At 41.5% G+C, this 27,476-nt stretch overlaps 1 protein-coding gene across 1 annotated transcript; it reads left to right on the top strand.

Annotated features, from left to right (window-relative positions):
* The first annotated feature begins 1,734 nt into the window (after positions 1-1,734).
* On the top strand, positions 1,735-27,341 carry LOC115403482 (coiled-coil domain-containing protein 148-like). The gene is made up of 14 exons (XM_030112381.1): positions 1,735-1,768; positions 2,182-2,303; positions 7,328-7,431; positions 8,973-9,064; positions 9,163-9,314; positions 12,270-12,365; positions 13,149-13,324; positions 13,768-13,906; positions 16,621-16,827; positions 23,283-23,423; positions 23,926-24,044; positions 26,204-26,321; positions 26,509-26,637; positions 27,198-27,341. The coding sequence occupies exons 1-14, from the start codon at positions 1,735-1,737 to the stop codon at positions 27,339-27,341; spliced, it is 1,773 nt and encodes a 590-aa protein (XP_029968241.1).
* The last annotated feature ends 135 nt before the right edge of the window (positions 27,342-27,476 follow it).

Below are 27,476 nucleotides of genomic sequence, written 5' to 3'. Positions count from 1 at the left end.
TCAACTGTGTCAAATTATTGAAACTGTCTCAGAAATGAGCCAGAGCTTAAGAAAAAATGACAACTTCCTGGTCCTCTAAAGCTCATTGCTTTTTCTACATGTATACCCAAAATGCTACTGAACTATACTGCAAGCATCCATCCATCTATACACCATCCATCCTTCTTCAAAACTGCTTTTCCAAATGTGAAGCCATGATTTGTGTGTGTGTGTGTGTGTGTGTGTGTGTGTGTGCGTGCGTGAAAGCCTTCCATGTTGTGAGTCCATGATTAATTTGCAATGCTTTGTGTGCCCTAAAAACAGATCTAAAGGAATAAAAGTGAGTTGAGTAATTTACACTATAGTAAAATATTATCATGTAGTAATGGTTATGGACACTCATTCTGTGAAAATTGTTGGCCGATGTAGTGCAGTTCCTTGTACATGTACGACTCACTCTTATTTTAAAATTATTTTGTAAGGAAAACATTCATATGTGCTGGAAACAATAAACGTACAATATCACTTTTCAATGGGTCCCGAGAGCATTAGTGTCCCTTACACTCTTAGATCCATCCCTGCAAGCGTCACACCAGCCTTTCACACTCTGTACATCTCAACTAACACATATCCCGCGAAGTCAGAATTTTTCCAAGCTTAATCCAAAACAAAGACACAGAGATATTCCAGCAGCATACTATCTCACACTGGGTGCACCATCTGTCCCCTCCCAAGCTCTAAAACTTGTAAGAGTCCGCTGATATTTCTTAACAATGTCATCCAGACCTTGATGGAGCAAAGTTTGGCTTTTGATGGGCTTTTTTGCTTTCTGGCTTGTGTCTCCCTGGACCCATTGATCTGTGCAGGCAAAGTGTGTGTGTGTTTTTTTTAGTTTGCTCAACCTCTACGTATGCCACATGTCAATGATCAATTCCTATCTTTCTAACGCCGGGAACGCACTGGACGCGGAAGCGTAGCGGAGGCGCCGCGCGCGCCGCGCGCGTCTCCGCGCCGGCGCTTGGCTGTTCGCACTGGAGGCGCCTGCGCTCTCTGCGCTGGTCACACATCGGCTGCACTCGGCTCGCTCCGTCAGCTCTCGGTTTTCACGTTTGTTCCCTGTTCCCTCTGTCTCGCTCTGCCAGTATGGATGTGTGTGGTTTGGTGACCTGTAGAGAGACTTTTTCTCCTCCTGTCCTCTTTTTTTCTGCATCACGAGAATGTCTGTCGCTGTGTGTGTGTGTGTGTGTGTGTGTGTGTGTGTGTGTGTGTGTGTGTGTGTGTGTGTGTGTGTGTGTGTGTGTGTTTGGGTGCGTACGTGCGTATGTCTGTTTGTGTGTCCATCTCTCTTGTGATTAGACCCAAGTGACAAATTATAGACGGACGAGCAACACCGTCCGTAACTAATCGTTATTTAATTTGATATATTTTGAAAATTGACCGGATTCTCTTGCCTTTTCTGTTTCCGACTTCCTGTTTGGTCCGATCTGCTTGATCCAGCTTGATATATGGCGCTCCCTGCGCTCGCGGCTCGCGTGAAAAATAGAACGAAGCGGAGCGGGCGCGCTGCAGAGCGCGAGCCGCGGCGCGCGCGGCGCTCCACTGCGCGTTCGGTGCGGCCGGTCAGATAGGTTAACATGGGAGGCGATCAGAAGCGCCGTGCGCGGCGCTACCGCGCGCGGCGCTTCCGCGTCCAGTGCGTTCGGGCCGTAAGGTATTCCAGTGCACTTTTTTTTTTTTTTATGAAGAAAACTACAAATGTTCATCACAAGCTCCAGAACAGATGATATGGGTAAGTAGGTAAAAAAAATAGCACTAATCACATTGGGTTATAGCATGGACCCTGATCTGTTAAACAGATATGACCTGGAGCCACCAGTAGTCCCCATGTTGATTTCTTTAGGTGCTGTCAAGTCTTTGAAGTTTTGTCACTGGCAGAATTTCTTGTTTGTTCAGTTGCTTCTTTGAATCACAGCTGAACCTTTAAAAAAAAGTCTGACACAGTTAGTTGACTCCCTGCAATCCCCTTATCCTGTGCAAAAATTAGATATATCCATTAGCACTCCAATGGTGCCATTTCTCTATTGCACTTCCCTCCTTTTTTAATGTGGTGAGGTCAGTTAAAATACTTTACTTCAGGCATTTGAATAGATTTTCAATGATTCCATTGATCCTACAATCAATCATTTGCTTTCTTCCTTGCAGGAAAGCTGACGGTACGAATGAAAAATGGTCTTGGGAGCTCCCGGTACAAACCAGCTGAATATGAAAAACTGCAGGCCGTTATTGAAGCCAAGCGCCTGGAGTCTGATATAATTGGAGAAAAGGTAAATTTTAGTCATCAGTATCATGAGCGCTCCTAAAAAAGCAATGCTATTGTTGAATCAGCTCTTGATCCATTTGATAAAACAGGAATTCTGCAGCAAAAGAAAGAAGAAAGCATAAAAACAGTACTCATTAGCCGCCACAGGAACAGTGTGAACTGAGGGGTGATAAAACAGCATGTCTTCAATAGTAGTAAATTGTGCAATTTATTTCTGTTTGTCTACCTTTTGGTACCGCTTTCATCCACACCATACACTGAAACAGGATTTTACTCCACATAAAATGAGCGTTGCATAACGTTTGTAGTTCATCCAGCAGCATAAAAAAGAGCGGCAATATCACTGCCACACAGACTAGAATTAACATGAATATTCATTTGGCTGCCTGTGGTTTTTCCATAAAACTGTTTGAAGTTCAGAGTCATATGACTGCGAGCAGAGCAAAAAGTTAATGCTTGGGGGCAGCAGAGATTAAGCTGTTAGACCTGCCTTGTTTTAAATGGTGAACTGTGTCAGTAGTCTCATAGCGTCTTTATGCTAGCCCATGGCTCCTCTGAGCCCTGCTTTCTGTATAATTTAGATAAGGCAGGGGCTATGTTCACATTTGGTTGCTCTGCTAAAAGACATGCCTTTTTTTTAACATCTCCAGTCGGTGACGTAAGATGTGGGTCAAAAAGCATGACCTGAGTATAAGTATTGTGTCATTTGTGCTTTCTCAGAGGAAGTTCCAGTTTGTAAATTCACCCAAACAATACGCTGGAGAATTCTGTGTGAAAATTGCAAAATTGAGGAAAAAAAATCAATGTATTTGGTTTCTTTGCTGTCATCAGGGAGCTGGTATATGAACACAATACTGCCACAAAATCTGTAAATGTAACTGTGTTTTAATGTTGCTCTGATGTTGTGGACCATGGCTTTAATAAGAAAATAGTGAAATCAGTAAAAGAAATGACAACCATATGCATCCAAATCATAATGTAATAAAAGGTATGAAGTTGTCTTTGCTACAGCTTTCTAAAAACAAAAAAAAAAGGAAGAGATTTATGCTTGGGCGTTTGTCCTTGTTTGTGAAATTTGTTAACCTACCTTCAATCTGATCATGTTTTCTTTGCCAGATTGAGCAGAACTACATCAGCAAAATTAGTCTTCATTGTTTTATGTATTTTACTGTCTTCCTTTAGAGCAATGGTCACCAGCTGTTTTGATTCTGAGAGCTATTTCAGGTATTCCATGTAATTCCAAAGGCTACTCACCATAAGCCTCCTGAATCAAAATATTGTTTGTACAAGCCAGTTTTTTCATAACATGCAATGCAGGCTACCCATAAGTCTGTGCAGACCAGAGGACGTTGGCTACCCCTGCTTATTCTGAGTCACACAAAATAAAACTCTTTCGAAAGCTTTTTTATTCAACATAGAAAGGCATTAAAAGTTGCAAGTTGCTATAGATAAAATGAGAGTAGACATTTTTATAGTCATCTGTCTTATCAAAAAGCTGAAATCTGATAGCAGTGGGCCCCAGTATAACCATTGTTTTGGTACACATAGGTAATATTCTATTGTATACAATGACAAAGACTGGCACATTTACACCATAACAAGCAGTAGCAGACAGGCAATATATCGATTCACTTAATTCAGAGCTGGATCAGGTTCAGAAGAAGTTTAAAAGCGAATAATTTATACCCGGGTCACTGTCGGAGAATTAAAGTCATTTGTCAGCAGAGTCTGGCTTCAGATTCTGGTATGACTTGATATATTTTTCTCTAGTTTCTCTAACAATGGACATCGAAATCACACTGAGAATTGGATTTTTTTTGTCAAAGTCAGAAATCTGTCTGATTTTTCCTGTCACATTCAGTCCCAACTAAATGTATTTTTTGTGAGAGTGTGGCATCTTAACTATTTTTTATTAAGTGCTGGTGAACGCCAATACACATCCAAGCTGCGGCATTCACATTTGTTATAAAAACATGTTACAGTTCAAATCAATCAAGGATCAAGTTGAACACATTTATTTTCAAAACAGAGCCACTGCAGTACAGTAAATGAAAACATACTTGAAAGGGGTGAAGAACACCAACTACAAAATGGGCTGTTACATAAGACTTTGAATATCATGGAAAACTTTATTTATTTCTATAATTCCATTCAGAAAGTTCAACTATCATAGATCATAGATTCAGGGCCCACAATTGAAATGATTTCAAGTATTGCTTTGTTTACGTTTACATAATTTGGGCTTTCAGCTTGTAAAAGCCACGAAAACAGGAATTCAAAAAATTAGATACTGTATGTATGAATGTTTTAAACTGATTGTCACGCATTAACCATCTCCTAAAGTTAAAGCATCTGCACGGGTTTCCCCAGGTGTCATTAAATTGCTTCAGTTTGGTTTAATATGGGAAGACTGCAGACTGGACAACTGGCCAGAAGACCATCACTGATACCCTCCATAGGGTGGGTAATCCACAGAAGTTCATAGCTTAGGAGGCTGGCTGTGTCCAAGCATATCAATGGAAAGTCTAGTGGAAGGCCAAACTGTGGCAGGAAAAGATGCACCAGCAAAAGAGATGACCTATGGGGGCTTCAGCGAATTGTCAAACAGAGAAGATTCAAGAATCTGGCAGAGATCCAGAAGAAGTGGAATGAGGCGGGAGTCACAGCTTCAGAAACGATTCAGGAGATGGACTACAACTGTCGGGTTCCTCGGGTCAAGCCACTTCTGAATCTAAGCCAACGTAGGAAGCATCTCAGCTGGGCCAAGAAGAAGAAGGGCTGGGCTGTTGGCCAGCGGTCCAAGGTCGTCTTTTCCCATCAAAGTAAAGTGTGTCTTTCATTCAGGAATCAGATCCAACGGTTTGGAGGAAGACAGGTGAAGAACAGAACCCAAGCTGCTTGCAGGCCAATGTGAAATATTCACAGTCAGTCATGATTTGAGGTGCAATGTCCAGTGCAGGTGTTGGTAAACTCTGCTTTAATATCCAAGGTCACCACAACAGTCTACCAGAATGTTTAGAGGACTGCATGATTCCCTCTGCTGAGGATGGAGATGCACATTTCCCACTGAACCCCATTGAGAATCTGTGGAGGATCTGTGGAGAATCAAGAGGAAAATAAGGGCCACCAGACCCAAAAACCAAGAAGATCTGACAGCAAGCATCAAGGAAATCTGGGCTTCCATAACTCTCAGGCAATGCCACAGGCTGATTGCATCAATGCCTCAGCACATTGAGGCAGTGATTTAGGCAAAGGGATTCAAAACCAAGATTGAAGATTGACATGAATGTGTGGGATTTCAGTTTGGGACACTAGGAGGAGGGGAGGAGGGAGTGAACTTAAGAACACATGTTTTAATAGCCACATTTATTGTTTTCCTACAGTTCACAGTGTTGCATTTAAAAAGGTCCATTTCTGGTTGCGAAATTCTGTATAATAAACATGGTGCACTGTAACACTGTGAGAGATGTTGACATAAACAGGATTTCCAGAGGTGTTTCTTTTTTAACGTATTTCACCATCATAACTTATTGTTAGAAAAATGCCTTTTTGATTGTTAACCCAGGGTCTGCAGTCCAGGCAATTTAGACATTTGATAAAGATTGATCCTTTTCTTCATCCTTTTTTTCTTTCCTTTTTTTTTTTTTTTTTTTTTTTTACATTTTCAGCTTGTAAAATCCTCAAGCGTTGGAAATGCCACAATTTTTGTTTATCACTGTCAAGAATGTGCTTGACTGATAAGAAATGTGAAAAGCATGAGGATCAGACTTCATATCTGCGAGAGCTGGATTAGGAGATGAGATCGGGCGATACGAGGAGATATAAAAGTTGTCATAAATATGTCCATTGTTGAGTGGTGAAAATAACAACACAGTTGATAGGAGCAATAAGTGCCATCTCGTCATTATGATGTAAATAACAATAAATGGCTCTCATGCACAGTAATATGTTTAAAGCTGTTTGTTTGTGCATGCGAGCTGGTTTATTGGTTACTGTGGGACTGATAAGGATGGATATTAATTGATTAGTTTCATTTGGCACAGTGAAACGAGAGATGAGTTAATGTAAGTTAATGTTTGGCTTGAGGCACAGTTTGTTCAGTCTCACCGAGTCATTAGACATTCAGTCTAAATGGAGATTAGCTTTAATGCACTGCGTGAAAGAAGAATGGAATAACATTTTTGGCCCTTTAACTTCCAGCGTAGCACAGGCTTCATGCTGAGAGCTTTAGAATTAAACAACAATAAAATGGCCATAACAGTGAGGTTAATACTTGAGCAGATTATGTTAGTTTTTGCAAAGACAGCAGCATCCTTTACACCAACTCCACATAAATAAACAAGCTTAACCCCTTTGAAGATCCTCCTGATCTGAAATAGATTGTGCTGATGTATGTGAGATTGTCCTTTGTACAATTATCTGAGCCACTGGCCTGTGTATAAAAACACTGATATGAGACAATGAACCGCTGCACCGAGAGCACACGAAACGAGCTCCACAATGAAGAAGGGAAACAAATGAGAGCAGATTAAGACTTCTGCTTTCCCTTTCCTCCCTTAATAACATGCAGCATGCGCGTCATGCATGTTTGCGCATGATTATTTTAATTTTCTACTGTTTATTTTTCCTTTCACGCTTTAACAGAGACTCTGTTTCAGCTGAATTATGTGTGTTTATGATCCTCTTGCACTCACTGTCCTAATAAATACCAGAACAAATGCTTCTTGCAAAATATTGCTGAAAAGTGGAAAAAAATTCACTGCTCACTTATTTTTTCGCAACATAATTTATACGTTTTATTTCAGTTCTGCTTCTGTTTTCCAAATGATACGAATAAGTGATGATAATATTAACAATAATAATAACAATAATTCTGATGGTTTGTCAAGCTAGTAAAGCTAATCGTAGGCAGAAATAATTGTCATGAGACAAGTGTATGCAAAAGAGATTATCCTTTTTCGTGTGAGAATTGCAGTAGTCTGAAAACGGGTTTTCTTTTCCTGCTGTGCATTAAACTATGTGTTGCAGGTTGAAAAGGCTCGCTGTGCAGCCAAGGCAGCCAAAGAGAGCTCCATTTTGCGGCAACACAGACAGGTGTGGAGCAGAGAGTGCCCTGGGCTCCAAAAGGCTGAGTAAGAGCCCCCTATTACTCCCTGTCATTATCTGCTGCAGCTCTCTGAATGTGCTATTACACCATGCAACCATTCCACTTTAGCCTTATTGCACCCAGACAGGGACCTGCGTGGAAAAATAGGCTGGACAAGAGTTTAAAAAAAAAAAAAAAAAAAAATCTTAGCGGAAAAATACAGGAATGGGGGGACACATTCATCAACTGTGGTGACATTAAATTAGGGTAGTAAACGGTACAAAAGTGGGATGTTGTAGCTTTGTAGAAGCAGAATGCGTGCTAAATGGGGAGAAAGCGGTTTGTGTGCGAGCCGCGGCAGAAGTGTGAGACCGGGGGCCCCAGCAGTGTCATGCCTCGTGAAGTGAGAAGGGCAGCACTCGCTCTGGGGTGCAGCTTGTTTGGCTGCGTAATGACTGTGTCTGAGCCACCCAAGGTTAATGATGTACACAAGCGTGAGTCTCCGTAATGAGCCTGGTCATAAAGATGTGCCACCGCTTGCAACTCCATATATCCACTTAAATTATGGCGCGATTCAAAAGCCGGCATTGTCGAATGGGAAAATAAGCAAGCATATATCTCATGTCAACCCCCTGGGCTAGTTAGCGAGAAGTAAACAATTACCGCCGCTGCTTCCACATGCCTGGTAATGTGATGCTGCCCACAGCTACAAAACATCCTGCCCACAGCCTGTGCCACACTTCTGGAAAAACTCCGCCAGTGAGGTCCGTTTGTTTAGTGAATGTGAGACTGACGTGGCTTCAACCCCTAAATAAATCATAGCAGGAGCAGGCCTGTCAAATCTGAAATGCATTTATTGTGAGAAATCTAATCTTATGCTTTTACTTGATTTTCAGTAGAGTTTTTCTTTCTTGCCATGCCATACACTATTCGGCTTTAATTCCAAGTAACAGTGCAAACCTATAAATCTTGATACATAATTAAAGATGTACCAATTGAGCCTCCTCATTGTGAAGGAGTCACCACTGTGAGCCGCTGCAAGTCAGAACAGAGCATCACTGCCTCACGATCAGGTTCAAGACTAACCCACGAATTAATGAAGCAAATCCTATATCATTCTACATTAAGCTTCGGAACAGCCTGAACTTGTTGAAATTAGTTCTGTGCTCAACATGCTTGCATTGACACATCATTAATCCAAACTTAATAGATTTTGTTCTGAAAACAATTGTATTTATTATTCATTTATATTGTATTGATGTATTTTATATTCTTCCAACAATACCAATAGATCAGAAAATAAAGTCTGAATAAAGTCATAACTCCATTATCCTCTTGGAAAAAAAAGGTACATTTTCCTTGTTTCCACTGATAATCAGTCAAAGCCAGGTGAACACTTTGGTAGATCACTCAAAAAGTAAGTTGAGAAGAAATGGCAAATTGATTTCACTCCTATAATGCTTTCTACTGGTTAACAAACCCGAAGTTATTCAGTTCACATTCACTCATTCACACACCATAACTACCCCAAGACTTTGAAGTTTGCAGTTAAATTAAGCATTAATTCCTTTTCTTCTTCTTAAACAGGGAGAAGGCTGAGGATGACCTCTGTGATTTTCTCAAGCAGATTAGACCAAACAGCATAACAGACACTGCCATATTTTCACTTCCGGAATATGGTAACTAGCACTAAAAAAAAACTAATGTTGAGCGACGACACACCACCTCGAGTCTGTCTTCCGTAATATGTGTGTTCTTGTATGTTTTGGGACTTTAGAGCAGTTTATTGCGGGAGACCGGGAGTCGTTCAGGATGGCCACCGTGGAGCCTGTCCAGCAGCTGAGAGATGACCTGCGCTTCAGACTGGGTGAAATACGGCAGCAGCAGTCGTCTGCACATCCATCAAACTGGGAACAAGTAACACACCAGGTACAGTACATGAGAAACAAAGACATGACTGAATTCTCCCCTGCGGTAGCCATAGTAACAAAGATAATAAAGACTGACTGACCTCAGCGCTTAATTCGGCAAAAGCTTGCACACATCCAGAATTTCTGAAAGTGGAAATTTTGATGTAAATAGTAATAATGCCACCTTACAGAAAATACAACGCTTCAGCCTTTGAAAATACTCAATTGTATTTTGCAGTTTTTGTCCTTGGTTGTCAATAAACCATTTGTCTATTTTTGAACACAGCTGCATACTGCGAACTACAAAAGCTTATCTTAACTTTGCACACTGTCTGCTGATACTGGATTGAAAAAAAGGACTATATGCACATTCAAAGTGTAAATTCCTGCTTTTTCCTCACTGCCCTCTCGGCTTGTGCGCGTTATTCTCTGCCCATGGAGCTCTTATTTGTGAGATACCCACAGTCCCAAAGTCATCAATTCTGTCTTTGGCTCTCTGAGGCTTTTTGCAGGCTCTGGAGATGAATGGTGAGATTAAGGAGTTAGCCGGGGTCTTTAAAGACAGACCGCACTTGGAATGAATCGTCTGCCAGACATTTTGTCGGCTCAGTGTTGCTCACTCATGCTTGTTTCTTTCCCATGACCTCCTCTTCGCTCGCTGGCTCCGAGCCCCCTACCCACCTGATCCCTGCACACACACACACACACACACACACACACACACACACACACACACACACACACACACACACACACACACACACACACACACACACACACATATAACAATACCTTCACTTTTAAGTCTCTTTAAACTTTGTCTTTGTTGCCATTTCTTTTTATCACTGCTTTTCTTCTCCATGACTCAGATCAAATCAAGGAAGGAGATTCGCTTTAATTAAACTTCCATGACTGCATCATTTACATAAATTCTGAGGGGTTTAAAGTGCTATAACGGACACAAAGTTGATTGCTACTTTACATCAGTGAATCAAAGAGTACAGGAAGTGAGGCTTATCCCATGCTATTTTTCTGGCTGTTAAAGATTGCCATATTTTTAGCTCCACCGGATGTGGTTTTTAAGATTAAGATGAAGCTGAGACTGGATAACAGTCACTTTTATATTTCTTAAAAAAAAAAAAAAAACCCAACCCGCCTTCATCCTTATATTAGTAGTGGTTCAGATGCCTTTCTGTGTGGCGTTTACATCCTCTGTGCGCAGTCCGTGCTCCAGGTCTCTACTGGTGACCCTAAGTTGCCCGTAAGTGCAAATGTGAGCGTGTGTTGATGGATGGATAAATGATGGCTCCAAATGGCTCGGAGGGCGAGTGTGAGTGAGCGACTGCCTGTCATTCCCACTGTTCTGTGACGGACTGGTTCCCCATCAAGGATGAACACTGCATTCACCCAGAGTCAGCTGGGCTCAGCTCCATCCATCCATCCATCCATCCATTCATCCATGGCTGTTTCTACTTATCCCTGCTTATGTGGGCCGTACAAGTGATAATATTGTAGAATTAAAGGGAACATTTTTAGGCTTTATTTGTCTTCTTCCCTTCAGTGTTTCTTTTCTTTCCTAGAGATGTTTTTATTCATTGACTGTGATGTCCGTCCAGCAGCTAAACACACTCATTCTTCATTTATACAACTTCACTTTTTATCAATTATGGTAAAAAAAACATAGTGATGTCTTCACATGTGGGTAATGTTTTTACAGGTGGGACGATTGCTTATTATTATTTAGTTGAATTTTTAAAATTCACAAAAATGACCCCTATCTTTAACATGTTTTGCTCATTCAGGTTCAAATCACCTGTAAGCTTTAAAAGTCTCAAGGAGAATTCTTGCAATAAACCAAAACTTTTGCTTTGGGCACTCAAATGTATATTTTACCATTTCATTATTTTTAAGCATTGAATGCAGTGGATAAAAAAGCTGCTAGCAATGAAAACATAAAGTAGATCTGGATTTTTGTGGACTTTTTTCCAGCTGTCACTCCTCAGGTGGTAATGCTCACTTGGAAATACCAATAATAAGACTCTCACAGATGTCACGGTGACAGTAAAGATATACTGATAAGTACATTTCAGGTGCTCCCTTCCAGGACTGTGACAGCAGAGCAGGCGATCCTCATGTCTGAAGTTTTATGTCAGTTTCCTTTCCTGATGCACCCTGAGCAGCTGGACATATTTACGGCCACGGAGGTCATGCAAATGCATTAAACCAGATCATTACCAGTTACAAGCTGGCTTCCTAACCTCTAGGCCACAATTGTTTGCTCTATTAACATTTTCAAGGAGAAAATACACACATTAGTGCAAGTGAGGAAACATCAGTATCCAGTTTGCACACTGACTGAGGAAAACAACATTTAGTGATGTTTATCCATAGCTATGGTCTGCAATCTAAACCAAAAGTTTGCCGGTGGTCTCTTGATCATTATACGGGGTAGGAGCCTGAAAAACAAAAACATGTGTTCTGTAAAATGAGGGAGTTACATCATAGAAATGCTATTGCAAGTCGTTTCAGATTTAATTTTCTTTCTTGTGAATACAAAGAGATACAGTCTGTTATTTTTTTTTTCCCTCTGCACCCTGTTCACAACTTGGCAAATTAACACATTTTCAAAACATATTTTAACCGTGACTAGTGCCATGACATTAGCATAAACAAACAGAGCCACAGTATTTTTTCGGTCTAATTATTAAAAAAAGTATTTCTAACTAGCTGCTTTCCTCCTCCTCTGGAGAATAGCAGCTGATCACTTGATAACAGTGAATCAATACTCACTGTTTGGGTTCTAACAACAGAAAGAAGATAGGTTCACATCATGAGACAGACCTTCTTCAAGCAGTATTAGGACTGTTTGCTGATTTCTCAATTTTGTTGTCCTTCCTCATGTCTCTCCGTAACACTTTCATATTTCTAATATTTGCAGTAAAGTCACCCGAGACTTTCCTTTTTGAATCTTTAGGTTTGCTTTGTTAAAGACCAGCAGCAGGGCATCATTGCAGATCTTCATGCCGAGTTCCTGGACGTGGAGAAGGAGATCATGGATCTGGACTTGGAAGTATGATTTTCATTACTGATTCTAGAGATTCCAGTGATGTGTAGCTTAAATAAAAAATCATTAAACACATAACATGAAATATGTCAAATGGCCTTGTTTGTGGAGTCACTTAACGGTAATACAATCATCTATGATATTTATAGTGGAAGAAAAAGAAAATAGTCTGTAGCTTAGTGTCATTTACAACATTTGGCTGAATGTGTCGGATCTGCAAAATATCACAGCCCTGTTTTAAATGTCTTCTGTTCATCTTTAACAGATTGCCAATTTCAGTTCTTCATTATACGTAGTTTGCCCTTAAGTTCAACAAGTAATTGCTGCAGCGTTTGGCATGAAAACAAAGAAACAGTTTAATGTTTTGTATGAAAAGGTTTGGGCAACAAGTGAGATGAAGACTGAAAATGAAAGAATAAAACTGTTTACTAATGAGATATTTTCAAGTTTAACATTATGATGCTTTCAAAATTTCCGAAAAATGCTTTGGATTTTTTTCTAGGTGTAGACGCCAGACTCTTTTCACATTTAACTTTGCCATTTATTGCAACGCAACAGATTTTGTAATACATGATTTAAAGTGAGCATGTTGTTTTTTTCAATCTATTCTCAATTTATTTTTACTATTGTGTGTTTATTACAAGGCTTGGATTTAAAAACTACATTATTATGCATTAACTATACAATAATTGCCATCCAATCAAGTTATTAGCTCACATCATAAGAAAACATAAAGATTTACAGTCATACGACCTGCCTCAGAGATGGTCATGTTATCTTTCTTTGCAGAAATATCTCACTCCAGATCATTTGGTGAAGACAGAAGACATTCCAGAAGAGGTTTTGGATTCGGACTGCCCTTACCCAGAGCTGAAGGACTCGTTAACCCAAGCCTTCCTCTCCCTGTCAGAAAAGTATCAGAGCAGGTTGCAGAGTCTCCAAGAGCAACTTCAAAAAACCGACAGGTGGGCCTCAAGAGTGTTCGACTTTGACTTTGCTTCTCAACATCCCATTTTCCGCTTGCATGTTGATTGAATGGGGAAAATGTGGTTCGAATAAGTAAATGAAGCAAGCTCGCAACTGCTTCCTGGCATCGAGCTCAATAAATACATGAAAAAGCCGAACAGATCAAGATCAACGATTAGAACCACAGCAGGGCGTCAGCCCCATGTAGCGCCACAGTCACTTTACAGTCCAGACAAGTGTTACTTACCATTAGATCCTTGATGTCTTAAAGCTGCTTCATTAAGTAATCGTTATTTCCATGTGGTTCCTTTCGCTCTTGTATGCCACTCTCATTTTCTGCTTTAGGAAATGTAACTGAAGGTCGGGGAAACATAGTTTCAGTATATTGTCCAATTATTTTTTCTATAATCATGCATTCTTTTTTTAATTCATTGTTTCACAGGTTCTGTGGCTGGCGTCCAGAGCATCATGAGCAATTCCTCTTCATAGTGTCTCAGTACACTTATGGCATACCCAACTACAGAGAGCTGTGCATGGACATGCTGCTGAGGCTGTTTCCTGGGAAGACAAAACTAGAACTGGTGAGTCCTTTGGAGACAAATCAACATGTGTGTCATTGCTAATTCAAAAACAGGTAGATTTAAGAGGCAGAGGATGCTAAGACTAACTGGGTTTAGCACGCACGCACACACATCGTAAAAGTATTACTTTGGTTTCAGCTTAGTCATTACCAATGATTCAAATCATGATTGAACTGCATCCTCTGAAATAATTACTAGTGCTAGTTGCTGTTTAGTCTTTCATTATTTGTTTTTTTTTTTGTTTTTTTTTTGCTCTTGGCATAAAGCACACATGCTTCGAAATTTACATACACATACTGTAAAATCAACCTGCAGCTTGGGCTGACACACCCATGCGAGAATGCACCTCCTCCCCCTGTCAGAGGCAGCCCTGCAGCGTGAGTCCCACGCTCCCTCATCAATGTCGCCGAGTACCCTGAACGAAGCAGACAGACACACAAATAAGCCCGGACAATCGTGTGCTCAGCACGCTGCAGGATGTGCCGCGTCACCCACTGTGGACATTTGGCTCAGGCCACTGCCGAGCATCGCCATGACAACCGCCGGGCCCTTCCTCTCCTCCCTCGCCCGTGCCCAGAGACCTGTCCTCATATCAGTTCCAGCTGGGTGCTGCATTTAGAACTGTGATCATTCAGCCTCAGGGGTTGGGGGGGGTTCGCTCACGAGGAGGAAAGATGTCTCTCTCCATGATGCTCTGCACTTTTTCAGAAACAATCCCAGAGTCGTTGTAGGTCCAACTCCACCTAATTCAGATATTACAGCTGATTAAATCCGCATGTGCATAATCAGCGAGACCTATAAATTGGTTTTCTGAAACCTTTTTAATGAAGTGCTTAAATGTAATTCTGTGATGAGTGCTTGGATAAAGGAGACGATGATTTTATAGGGCCATTCTTGGGATTTTACTTTATCTGATATTTCAATCTAAATGAAGTGAATAAGTATGATGCTGATTAGTTAGTTCTAAGGATGGTCCCCCTGTTTGAACTGAATTCTATGCAGGTGAACCTTCAGCTCCATTAGAACTGAAGTGAAAAAATGAATTGTGAGTGGCTGCAGTGTGGCTTGGGAAGCTTTCGTATTTGTTCATGAAAAATGATTCCCGTTACTCTTCTAAACATTGCAACAGTGTGGGGTTAGGATTCTTATCCTCAGTGAAGGAACATTAAAGGGCCGTTGTGGTTTGAGCTGAAATGTTTACTTTTTTTGCCGTCATTTTAAGATGATGGCATCATTTCTGTCTGTTCCTCACTAGTTTTTTCTTTCTATAGAAAGAAGGTGAGAGCAGAGGCATGTGACTTGTAAAGATCCAGGCTGATAAATAAGCTCCAGTGGTCATCTTTAATATATTTCTTTCCCTCTGAGCTTTCACAAAATTCCCCAAGGCGAATAAAGGGCCAGCAAAAGGGTTTTTGTGGTTGTTGTTTTTCTTTTTTAATTGATTTTTTTATTTACTCTGGTTATTTTTAACATTTTCTGCATGACATGAGTTTGTCTGGCCATTGACCGTGACTGCAACCCTTGTGCCATTTTGCTGCAGTATTTGCCATGTTTTCTGTGCATTTTTTTTTTACTGGCAAGTGCAACAAACCTCTAAGAGTCACTGTCATCAAGTAGTGGCACTCCAGCGAGCTTTGAGTGGACATCTCCCCCTGCTGGATGGGGCACTTCATTGTCTATTATTTCCTAACAAACAGAGTACCTGTGGGATCTCATAATGATGCCCTCATTGTGTTTCATGGCAGTAGTAAAAAATAATAATAATTCATACCTCTCACTATTTCTGGCTGTGGACATTTTTATCTTTCTTCTTTGTAATGCTGAGTTATCATGGAGACAGCTCTCTGCAGAGGAAATGATGATGCTACGGTTCAACTAGGCGTTGTGACACTGCACAGCGTGGAGCGGACACCATCTTTCCACACACACTGAGTATCGTGGTTAAAGTGGAGGCACGCCTGTGTGCTAACAAACACTGAATGCACGGAATATGTAAGTCATGGATACAACACACACCGTACGGAGGGTCGCTCTGGAAGGAAAAGATGAGAATGAGAGAACAAGGGAACGTGAGGAATCAAGGGCGGCTCTTCCTCCGGTTCTTAAGTTGTGCATTAATAAACAGGATTTGCTCCACTGCCTCCAGCACTTGTGGTCTGTTGGCAGGCCTGTCAGCTCACTCATTTTCAATAAAACCAGTCAGCCGTCTAATGCCTTCCCACCGTCAGTTAGCTGCTATTAGCCCGTAGATGAATATCATTCCCTCTGTTCCAACGAAGCAGCCAAGTGGCGCAGCCTCTGTGAGCGCTGACACAATGATGAATGGCTACAGGCAGCCCTCACACAGAAAGGAACTGTTTTCCTTCAGGACACTTCACAGCTCCACGACAGAGACCGTTCTATACACCAGCAGAGGTAGATCTTACACAGAGCTGTCCTGCTGGGACCTGTTGCCGGTATTACAGACAGTATATCAAAAAATAGAATTTTAGGAATTCATGTGGTCAGTGTGGTGCAGCACAGTGTCTCATGCAGGAGAATAACCATTTGGACTGTCATACTTCATTATCACCTAGTGTGTTCCTCAGGTTTATCTTCAAATTCTTTTAAGATGGAATTTCTTCATTGCATAGAATTGACAGATTTGACCACTTGATGCATTTATGTCAGCCCATCTCATCTCCAAAATGCTCTTCCTGGTCTTGCTCTCCCAGATGGATCATGAGCGTGCGTGGGACATGAGATGCTTCCTCCAGACCCAGCTGAGAGCGGTGGCCGAGCAGTGGCAGCGAGACCAGGAGGAGCTGCGGTTCAGAGCCCTGGTCACGCTCCAGGAGGCCAAACATGCCCACCAGGCGGAGCTGGAGCTCCACAGAGACCGACGGCACCAGCAGGACATCTGCTCACACCTCAAAGAGAAGGTTTGTGTCTGTCATACCGTTATATCCAGAAGGGTTCCCTGCTTTTTGAACTCTGGAACTTTATGAGATTCTTCATTTGAAAATAGACCCATAACTTTAATTTCCTTCTTCTGCTGACTCCTCAGTTAGAGGTGCCTGTGGGCTGCTCACATCTTTCTTACATCTTTTTTTGTCAGAAAGTGTTTTCTAGAATAATATATATTTCAAATGTCTTTCTCCTTCATTTCTTCTGGAATATCCCATGTGTAGGTATGATCCTGCCATGTGTTGGGGACCAGCGAAGCAGCAGTGTCTCACTGCCTGCTGCTGTACAGTGTTTCTGCTGATGAGACTGTATATTACCAGACCGCCTGACAGCATCTCTCGCTTTAGCTGCCACTTGGGATGGGCTGTGAATGCAAACAAGCTAATAAGAATGGTCTTGCAAACATGATGTCGCTGTCTCCGAAGGGTGCTGCCTCGCGTTCGCACAACAAACAAGTTACTCATGTGAACAAATCCATGTGATGCTGATGCAGTGCTGTACAAATTGAATTTGCTTGTCCTGTGCGCTTTTCTTGTTAATGCTGTGGTTGTCCTGCAGCTGTTTGGCTGAAACTATCTGAAGTGTGATTCATTTTCACTTCGTCAGATAACAAAGCTCTACTTTTTTTGTATTTTTTTTCACTGATTTCTTGCTGAGTGTTAGATTTGTTTCCTTGAGACCCGTGGAGTTTGCATATTCTCACCTATTGCATCAATTAATCATTGCCTTTCTTTTTGGTATCTTCAGCTTCTGTGTTTTGATTTAATGTCTAATGGGGAAAACTGCGACTTCTCTCATCATATAGTCATCGAAACGACTGTAGAGAATGGAGAGAGGAGGTGACAGCTGAGGCATTTACTTCCAGGTAGTTACAGGCTACTTCATCGTCTCTACATGCTGCTCAAGGCAACACGCTGATTGTTTATATATTTATTGCATTTCTGCAACAAGAACCATTCGTCTTTTGAATTTGAATTGAAGTGTGCAATCAAGTTGTTGCACAAGTACACCTTGTAAACTGCATAGCTGAGGAACAGATCAACAGAATTCTTCATTGATTTGCATCCACTTAAAAAAAGAAAACATGAATTTTAAGTCCTGCCTCATCTTAAAGGAGAACGATATTCTTAAGAGTGCAAATGACAATCGGCAACATAAAAATAAAGGAAAATAAACTCATCAGGAGGAGGTAACAGCTTGGCCGTTAACTGCTTTTAATGATCATTTCAACTTTTTATGTCCCAATTGCCATTGCTATCGGTTCAAAGTATAAACTCTGGTGTATTTGTGTTGGTAACTGTGTAGTTTACCAGCTGGTGATCATTAACTTCTGGGACGTCCACCAATCAACATGCAGCTTGCAGATTTGTTCACTTTGACAAATGTATTACATGATGTCTTACAGCACCTTTTACCTGCAAAATACTATGCTTCTAATTATTACACTTAATTTCTCTGTGCACTGTCAGTTTTCACTTCAGGGCAATGATTACTTTCCACTCTGTTCTGGAAGAACGGAGGTGCTTCAGACACAGCTGCAGTGACTCTGCATAATAAAGCTATGAAAGTAAAAAGACATCAAAGGTTTTAAGGATGATGGAATACATTAGCGAAGACAGCGGGGCTTTTCTTCAAACTCCTTATTAATGTATTTCTGACAACAAGAGAGCCTTTGACTTTAGGTAATTCGGATGAAGCAGCAGTGAAAACATAAATTACATGCATACGACTTTGACAAACACATCTCTGACTTTTACTTCCACTGTGCACTGATGCATCAGAAAAATAAAATTACACAGACATTTTCATTCCAATGACTTTGTCACATTCACATTTTGTGCCGATGTGCATGTGCACTTATTTGGGTGTGTGTAGAGGCTCAGACGGACGCCTGTTTGCACCCAATCTTTCTTCCCACTGCCTTTATCATCCCAGCACAGCAGCGCAGTCATGAGGCAAGATGGATTCTCCTCCTGTTGCATCTGTTTTAACGCTCTCGGTTTCTGCAGCTGCTGCCTCCGATCCAAATATCTGTCCCGACTCCTCTGTGAGTCCCTCCCACTGTATTCAGTGTCCTGAGTAACGTGGTTTTGCAGAAGTTGGAAGAATATAGTGTACAGGTGAAGAAAGTAAAGGATCACATGAAGACGTGTCAGTTAGCGAAGCAGTTAGTTGCACTTATTTATTTTTAGTTAAGTCTATGTAAATATATTTCCTCATCTTGTGTTTGGACTTAAATGCAACACTACAAACAAGTATTCTTGGACAGTGCTCGTATGACTCTGACCTCATTATTTGAAGTGAGGAACTGTGTTGCCATCGCGCTTCACTTTAATTGTTGTGCTGAGGCTGGCTTCTGATTCTAATTTATTCAAAGATTTGAATGTGTTAGTAAGGGAAACAAACACAAAACTAAATTGGTACCTGAGCTGAGAGATCGATGATGTTGCAGTGAAGGCTTGTTCTTTAATGTCAATAAAGTAACATCAGCATCACAGAAACACAGAAACACTGTGAAGAGGAATTTTTCAGGACATATATGCTGAAAGCTTCTCAAAGTGTACGCCCTTGAGAGGCAGCAGGCTTTTTCCAGCATCAATCTGAAGAGAAACATTGTGACAGACATGATTTAGAATCTTTCAGCTAATTTGCCAAATGAAGTCAAAGTCATGTAATTTGTTGCATTTTTTGAAGAAACATAATTCAAAGTGAAAATCCGAAGCACGGATGGAAGACATTATTTTGGCATTTCAGCGCCGGGAGCCACTATTCAAATTGACATCATTTTGAAACTGCATTTATTTTTCTTCAAAGAAGCTTGTTTAGGTTTTGCAGATAGATAAAGATCTTTATGAAAATATATATGGATGCAGGATAAAGCATCTGCATATCTTAGAACAAAGGGGAACATCTGAAATTGTTGCTATCAGTTTAATGGTCTGACACTCGAGAACAGACTGGGCTGTATGTGACCGCTCAGCTGGAATTTGTTGGACATACCCATACCAGAGTGAGATTTTACTCTTTTGGAAATGGAAACCATGCCATACAGGTCAAAAACTTCATCCGGAACCGTACAGAAACAGAAATGACTGCATCTGCCGACAGAAATTACGTCACTGTTTCAAAAGTTCATTTTCATGAGGATATCCAGATGTGTGAGAATAACAGAGGCTGTTTACTGGTGAAGTTTAACTGAAATGGATGATTAAGCGCGAGACATTGCTTATTTCACTCCATTTTATTGTTGAAAGAGGAGCCTTCTTTTCAAATCATCGGCTGTTTGTTCTGGCTGCTGTAATTAGCCGCTATTGTTCTCGGTGTTACTGTTCATTCTAGCCTTTCATTCTGTCCTTGCTTTCATTCTAACTCCCGCTCATATCTCACTCCCGGGCCTCTTTGATGAGTGATTGTGGTTTCCACATGAGAAAATAAAGCCTGGAGGGATGACAGATTGTTGCAACACGCTCAGGTGGGAGAACGATGGGCCGGCCGACATAACCAGCGACACGATGACCAAAAAAAAAAAAAAAAGAGAGACATTTCCGGTGTGTGTTCTTTTATGGCAACATTTCTCTTTTCCACAGTACTTTGAAAAGTAACACTGTTGCTGAGTTAACTCTGTGCGTCCTTTCTCAAGTAATCAGGATATTCTCCCGGCACAGTGTTCGTGTAATAACTATCGAGTCCCTTTGGTGGCCAAATGGACACAGCAGTGTCTGCGCCGCTGACACGATGTGTGGGCTGTACAGTGTTTCAGCTGACAACCCTCTGAGGAGTTAATTGCTCATATGTGTATAATTTTTTCACCGCAAAGTGGATATAACTGCCGTGGACCTCAGGAGAAATCAGATGGTGTGAGCTGCGGCGATACAGCTGTAATTGCATGATTTCACTGCTTTCCTCTCATATTGAGCATCAGTTTTTTCTTTCTTTTGTCTCTTTGAAGATCCTGTAAATCTGGTCTATCATTAATGTCACTCAGTGGAGGAGTCCCACACATGGCCGTCTCTCTCTCTCTCTCTCTCTCTCTCTCTCTCTCTCTCTCTCTCTCTCTCTCTCTCTCTCTCTCTCTCTCTCTCTCTCTCTCTCTCTCTCTGATTTGTTGTGGCCAATATGATGATACAGTGGTGAGCTCTTTTATCTCACAGTGAGAATATTCCTGATCCGATTCTGCTTAAAAGCCATGTGAGGAGTTAACATGTCCTCCTTGTGTCTGTATCTCTGTGTTTGCCCTGTGATGAACTGTTGACCTCTCCGGGCTGTACACTGCCTCACTGCCTTCACCTGTCAGCTCCAGTCGACCCCACAACCCGTAATTAATTGATTTATCGGATACCTGATAGATTTACCTGATTTCACCTGCCATTAAGTTCTTTATGAGATGACCTTAGACAGAAAGTTGTAACGGATGCTGTGTTTTACCCTAACAGAAGACATTAAACTGTAAAGTTCTATGAACAAAGGCTTCAGCGCTCCGATAAAAAGACGATTCCTCTTTTGTTATTCTGACATCTCCAGTTTCTTTTGTGCCACCACAGAAAATAATGGCATCCCATTTCCATTTGAATTCACAGAAAATGAGATTCCGCTGACAAATTATTGTAGACTCTATATAATGACCGTTTTCTTTTCTTTGTGTCTCCTGAAATGCTTCGCCATGTCTGCCTAAGCAAGCATGCACGCTAAATTAATTTAGACATTGTGGATTTTGAAAAGTTTAAAAGATATGTCTCATTTATTTTGTGGTTTTATGTGGCTACTAGCTTTTTGTATCTGTTATGGTTATCCTGTCTAATTTATGCACTAATATTTGTAGTTCTATGTTCGGTAAACATTGTTCTTGCTATATTGGCAATATAACCATTACTGCTTTACGTTGTCTACTATACAATCAACACCTTCTGTCAGTACTGAGAACTTATGTTCTAAAAATAAAGGCTGGACATAGATGCATCAGAAAAATGGAGCCACAACTGAGAATACCGTAATGTCTGAAGCTGAACTGTGTTGCATCCCCAGCGTCAGAGCTGTGAAGTCAGAGTGGATTAGCGGCTGGATTGTTTAAGATCCTCTCTCAAACTCGCAGCTGCTGCTTTTTCTCAGGTGGACATCAAGTGTGATTGACTTGATGATAGTGCTGGTGCTAATGTGTGTGTGTGACCATGCTAATTTGCAGTTAATTCCCTTGGGGGGAATCCTAAGCTCTCTCCTCTGATGGATCTGCAAATCTCTCTGCCTGGGCGGAATGCAACACTTCAATACCCGCCACGCCGCAGTGGGACGGCTGCATAACGAGCCTGTCACTCACTCCCGGGCCAGTGTCGGTCTGTGCGAGTGTGTCAGGATGTATTTATAACTGTTGTGGGAACCAAAAGTTTGTTCACACACTCATAATATGGGGACTTGTTAGAAAAAGGTAACGTCAGTGAAGTAAGATATTCCATTTTAAGGTGACGGTGATGATTGTGTAAGTCATAGTTTTAGATAAGAGAAATACACACAAGTAATGAATACATTTAAGATATTTGGAAATGTTAAGATGCTGTTTTATGCCTCAGGTTACAATTTTGGTGAATGCAGCTATTAGTGCTCTCCTCTCGCATCAATAATATCCCAGGCTGCAGCTCACATTGTTGGGTTCGTTGCTCTTTTTGCGGATGTGTGGGTTTTCCCCAGTCGCTCTTTTTCCCTCCCACAGTCCAAAAGCAAACATGTGAAGTTAATCGGTGAACTTAAACTGACCGTAGGTAGCAATGTGTGTGTGTTCATGTTTGCTGGATTAGAGCCTGGTCCAAGGTGTACCTTGGCTCTGCTCATAGTCAGCTGATATTGGCTCCTGTGAAGATCAATATGTGAATGGACTGATGACTAAAGGCAGGATGGGAGGTTAGGTAACATGTCATCTGAATGAGTGGACTTTTGAAATGTTATGTTTCAGTGAGAGGCGATTTGGTGAAGATATTATCAATTTTCCATGTTTAAATTAGGTTTTTAGCCAAATAAACTCATTTGGAAAAGTTACCTTTTTTGCTTTCCACAATTGTAACTTTTTTACATTAAATCTTTGTGCTCAATTTTCTTGACATATTCCTGTATGGCCGTCTGAGAATGAACACACTGTTCTGTTCTTGACCTTTTGAAATCACTGTTAAAGCACCTGACCCAAAGTTCTGAATAACTCTGGCTCCAAAATGAATTCAGTTCAGTGCAGACCTTGAATAAAAAGGTATTTTTCTATGATTCGGTTCTTTGGCGGATCCTGATGAGATCTAATGTGAAATCCAGCGACGGTGCCTCCTCCTGTGCTCCTGCTACACTCCGCCAGCTGATTGTCTCCCTGTTCGTATTTCTTATGAAAACAGATGTTGGTGGACAATAATGTGTTTTTTCTTTCTCTCTGGTGGGTGTTTTGGGTGTGTGTTGGTAGCTGCAGCAGTGGCGGACTCAGCAGGAGGAGGTGGCCAAGCTGGAAGCGGCGATAGCAGCAAGACGTCGGGAGAAGGAAGAAGCCAGGTCAAAAAGGCAGCAGGAGAAACAAGCAGCCGTCAGGTCACGGCAGAAAGAAAAAGTAAAGACATTTTCACGTCTGTCACCACAAATCGGTTCCTTCTGCCATCCTCACAATTTAAGTCCAGACGAATGAAAACTGAGATGGCGTTAAAATCAAACTGACATCATGTTAATACAAGTAAATCAGTATTTTTATAATTCACTTGAGCGATTGAACTATCAGTAACAAAGTGTGTGTCTTCGTGTGTGTGTCCGACTGTTTAATTAACTCTCTCCTCAGGGGTCTGCTGGGAGAGCATGGGCAACCTGAGACACTCTGATTAATGAGAACATTTAGGCATCATTGGGTCCCATATAATTTAGCACAATAGTCTGGCAGACATTGAAATATCATCTCATTCTCTCTATTTACACTTATCTGATTCCTGCTCAGACTCAATCAATAGGACATGATGATCTTAAGAGTTCTGCTGGAGTTGACTTAGCGAAAGTGTTGCCATTGTTCTTGTTAACTTTGGAGTCATTATTCGTTGTTGGGTTTTTTTTTTTTTCCCCTCCAGGTCAAACAGTTTTATTTAAAGCAGCAGAAGAGGCTGGAGACGCTGGAGCAGCGGGATCAGGAGAGACTTGCTAAACTGAGGAGTGTCATGGAAGAGCAGGCCAGACGAGATAAACAGAGGTGAGTGTTGCATCGTGGGACGCTGAGGTGACGTTGCTACCTGGTGCAACAGGGTTGTTTAACAATCCACAACCACTATCCCTATTTTATTTTATTTTTTTTACAAATCGACTAGTATGCAAAGATTGTATATGATTTTGGAATACCTTCTTTTAAATTCCTGTTTAAATTGGGGTCGTCCTGCCAGGCTTTGAAGTGCATTTGTGGTCTTTTGACTGGCAGTATGAATGGAAGAAGGAGTGGCGCACGCTGCTTCTTTTTAGTCAGCTGACAGTTGTTCTGTTGGAGGTTCAGGATATTAAACCCCCCCAGACGAACAATACCCACGACTGTGTTTAATTGTTGAGTCAACATAGAGCATATCTCTTATGTTTATCTGTTTACATACGCTCCCCTGCTCCCCTCTCTTCAGGCTGAGACATACCATGCTGGTATGAGTTAGCCCTGAGGCGTTTCCTTGTTTCGAGGTTGAGAAACCACAACTCAGCCCCTGAGGCTGCTACCGCACCGCCGTCTGTAGGTACAGCTGTGAGTGCAGGATGACATTCCTTATTTAGCAGAATCTGTATCTGTGGTGGCATTGCTTCACACTTCATGATCATGTTTTCTTTTGGTTTGAATCATTGGAAGGACACAGCTCAATGAAAATGTTTCTGAAAAGGAGCATTATCAATGTTACTCATCCACTAACATAGAAAGGCTGCAGAAATCTAAAAATGTAATTCTCAGTTCACATATTGCAATGTTTTCACATCATAATTCACTTGAAATAGAGATCTTTGATGTCCATGGCTGCAGTAAAACCGCGATGCAGTTTTGTGGCGTGCAAACAGACCTACAGGGTCGCTCCTGTAAGTCACACCTAACACTGGTGTTTATTGCTGACAAAATTATGACCTTATCATCTTGTTGTACTGAAGCAGCAGTGACAGTTAGTTAGAATGACACTGTTTGGTAAACTTCATGACTGCAACACACAGAGAGAGCATGAAAACTGCAGAGAACTCAGCATCTGAACTGACGGGTGTCTCGCTATGAGGCGACGATGCTAACCACGACCCCACACAGCCCATCTATTTATAAAGTGAATAAAGCACTTTTTATCTATATATTGATTCTCTTGAATCACGTCGTGCTGCAATGCGACAAAGTCTTCCTCGATGGTTCAGTTCTGGGCTCATTCTCCCAGACTCTGAGACATGCTTGTTGGGTTAAATAGTGACTTGTGTATGCGTGGTTATTAATCTGTCCATGCATGTGACACTGTGATCAGCTCGCCAGCTATCCAGCATGCACTCTGCCTTTTGCTAATTGTCAGGCGGGATCTGCTCCAGCTCCCCTGTGACCCAAAATAATGCAGGTATGGAGGATAAATATACTGATGGATGGATGGACACATTTTCTCATGTGTCTTAAAGGTTCATGGATCTTTTGTTTTGATGTATGTTGATTCTTCTAAATGTTTGGAGGTTCATTGCTGTTCCAAACATTGCATATATATGCTGGATGTATAGCATACCCACAATGCAAGTTTCAGAAAATTACGTAACGTTGCCGAAAGGCCCACTTCGAGTTCTTTGAAAATATTATGCTGACTCACAAATACAATAACGAACTGCAATCAAAATCACTGAGGTGCAAGTTTTTCAATTAGGAAAAAAAAACACCCTGTGAAAATAGTTTTTTTTTGCTGCGACACCCTTGCAGAGTCAGTGGAGATGTGACCTCTCTGGAGGAGCACGCCCACAATCATCAGGGGTGGAACGCGCTGAAAGGTTCCTGACAGAAACACTGCTGTTCTGAGGATGCTAAGTTATTTTCAGAAAAAATCAAAGGTCTCCACTTAATAGATTCTTCTGCACTTCTCCTTAGACACGCATGATGATTACCATTACTACTGTATAGTGGTGTTGACTTTGGCTGTGAGAATAAACTCTGACAGGAATGAGAAACTGAATTGAGGAGGGCGAGAAAGAGATTTAAAAAAAAAAAACTGATGATGGGAGAGGAGCTGCACTCTGGCAGCTCTGTAAAACCTCATCCACAGCCCGAGGCCCGCTGTGTCAGGAGCGATAGGTAATGTTGATTGTGGTGGTGGTAGAAGTAGAAGAGAAGGACTGTTTAGGTCTGATGTGCACACCCTCCTCTTCTCCCTCCAGGGTACAGTTTCGGGCGGATTTGTGCGAGCAGCGAAGGATGGAGAGAGAAGCCCGGGAGCTCGAGCGGCAAAGAGAGGAACAAGAGAGAGAGAATCGTCTGCGAGCTCTCAGGAACCAGGTGGATCATTATCCGCTGTTAACACTTTCAGCCACTCGGATTTGTTCTGTCAGTTGAAATCACTCACAGGAGAAGGAGTGGAGTTGTCCTTATCACAGTAAAGGCATCGCTGCCACCTAATGGCACTGTGTTTTAATGACAAACCTATGCTGTCAAATGATTGAATGTATATTTCCCTGGTTTGGAGGTGGTGGCAGAGGCAGATCCAGAGAGGATGATGGCAGACACAGAAGCCTGGAGGAGTCGACACTTGAATGCAAAAGAGTTTGAACTCCAAAGACCTCTCTACAATATAAACACGTACACAGACACTCAGGTGAGGCACGATAACGTCTGCTCTCCTTTAACCTTTACCTTTAGTTCGTCTAAACTCTAAAGCTGCATTATCATTTGCCCTAATGTCCTTATCTGTGTTTTATATATTGTGCCTGCCACATCTTTTTCCCCCAGTTCCCCATTACCCTGATCACATTCAGTGGTTTGGGTTTCGTTTCATCCCGGGTGAGACTGACCAGTGACCCATGCAGGGGGGGAGAGAATTATGCAAGCCGCTTGACTGTTGATTGTAATATTTGTTCTCATTTCAGCACACAGCCTTGATGTCAATGCCACTGAGTCAATCAATGAACTGTGGAATGTGTGCGCGAGTGTTTTTCTTTTCACTGTAGAGAACAGCGTCTGTTGTTGTGTAACTCAGGTAATGAATAATGACTGCAGTGTTGGGAAGAGTTTCTGCAGGAGTTAGTAGCCAAGTATTAAATACACAGTGGACCATAAAAACAAAAAAAAAAACAGTGACCGGATAGAATTAACATAATGGGAAACATCTGCATGTCTGTTATTTATTGTGATTTTTGTGAAACATCTGTTTTTCAGATTGTGTCTGATCCGCGGATGCGTGTTGAGTGTGCTCTGCGGGAGGCCGGCATGCATCACAGCCACTACGCCCAGGAAGTTTTATCTGTCGTCAGGCCCCTCAAACCACCTCGGCGAGACACCCAGTCCGCGCTGAAATTCTAGTCAATGTTTTGTTTTGGGTGAGACTCTGAAGAAAGATGTTTACTTAGATCTTAAGCATTTCATTTCATGTCAAAAAATCCAGCGAGTGAGAATTATTCAGCTCATGCTGTTTGCTGCAATAGTTTATGTTCTCTT

This window comes from Salarias fasciatus, chromosome 16 (assembly GCF_902148845.1).
Source record: "Salarias fasciatus chromosome 16, fSalaFa1.1, whole genome shotgun sequence".
Classification (NCBI taxonomy): domain Eukaryota; kingdom Metazoa; phylum Chordata; class Actinopteri; order Blenniiformes; family Blenniidae; genus Salarias; species Salarias fasciatus.
This window is presented reverse-complemented; position numbering and strand designations above follow the sequence as displayed.

Excerpts from the sequence above, each read along its gene's own strand:
- LOC115403482 (XM_030112381.1), top strand. The coding sequence starts at position 1,735 with ATGTTCATCACAAGCTCCAGAACAGATGATATGG. Across the intron at positions 13,325-13,767 it reads CAACTTCAAAAAACCGACAG|GTTCTGTGGCTGGCGTCCAG; the intron begins GTGGGCCTCAAG and ends ATTGTTTCACAG. Across the intron at positions 26,638-27,197 it reads ACACGTACACAGACACTCAG|ATTGTGTCTGATCCGCGGAT; the intron begins GTGAGGCACGAT and ends TCTGTTTTTCAG.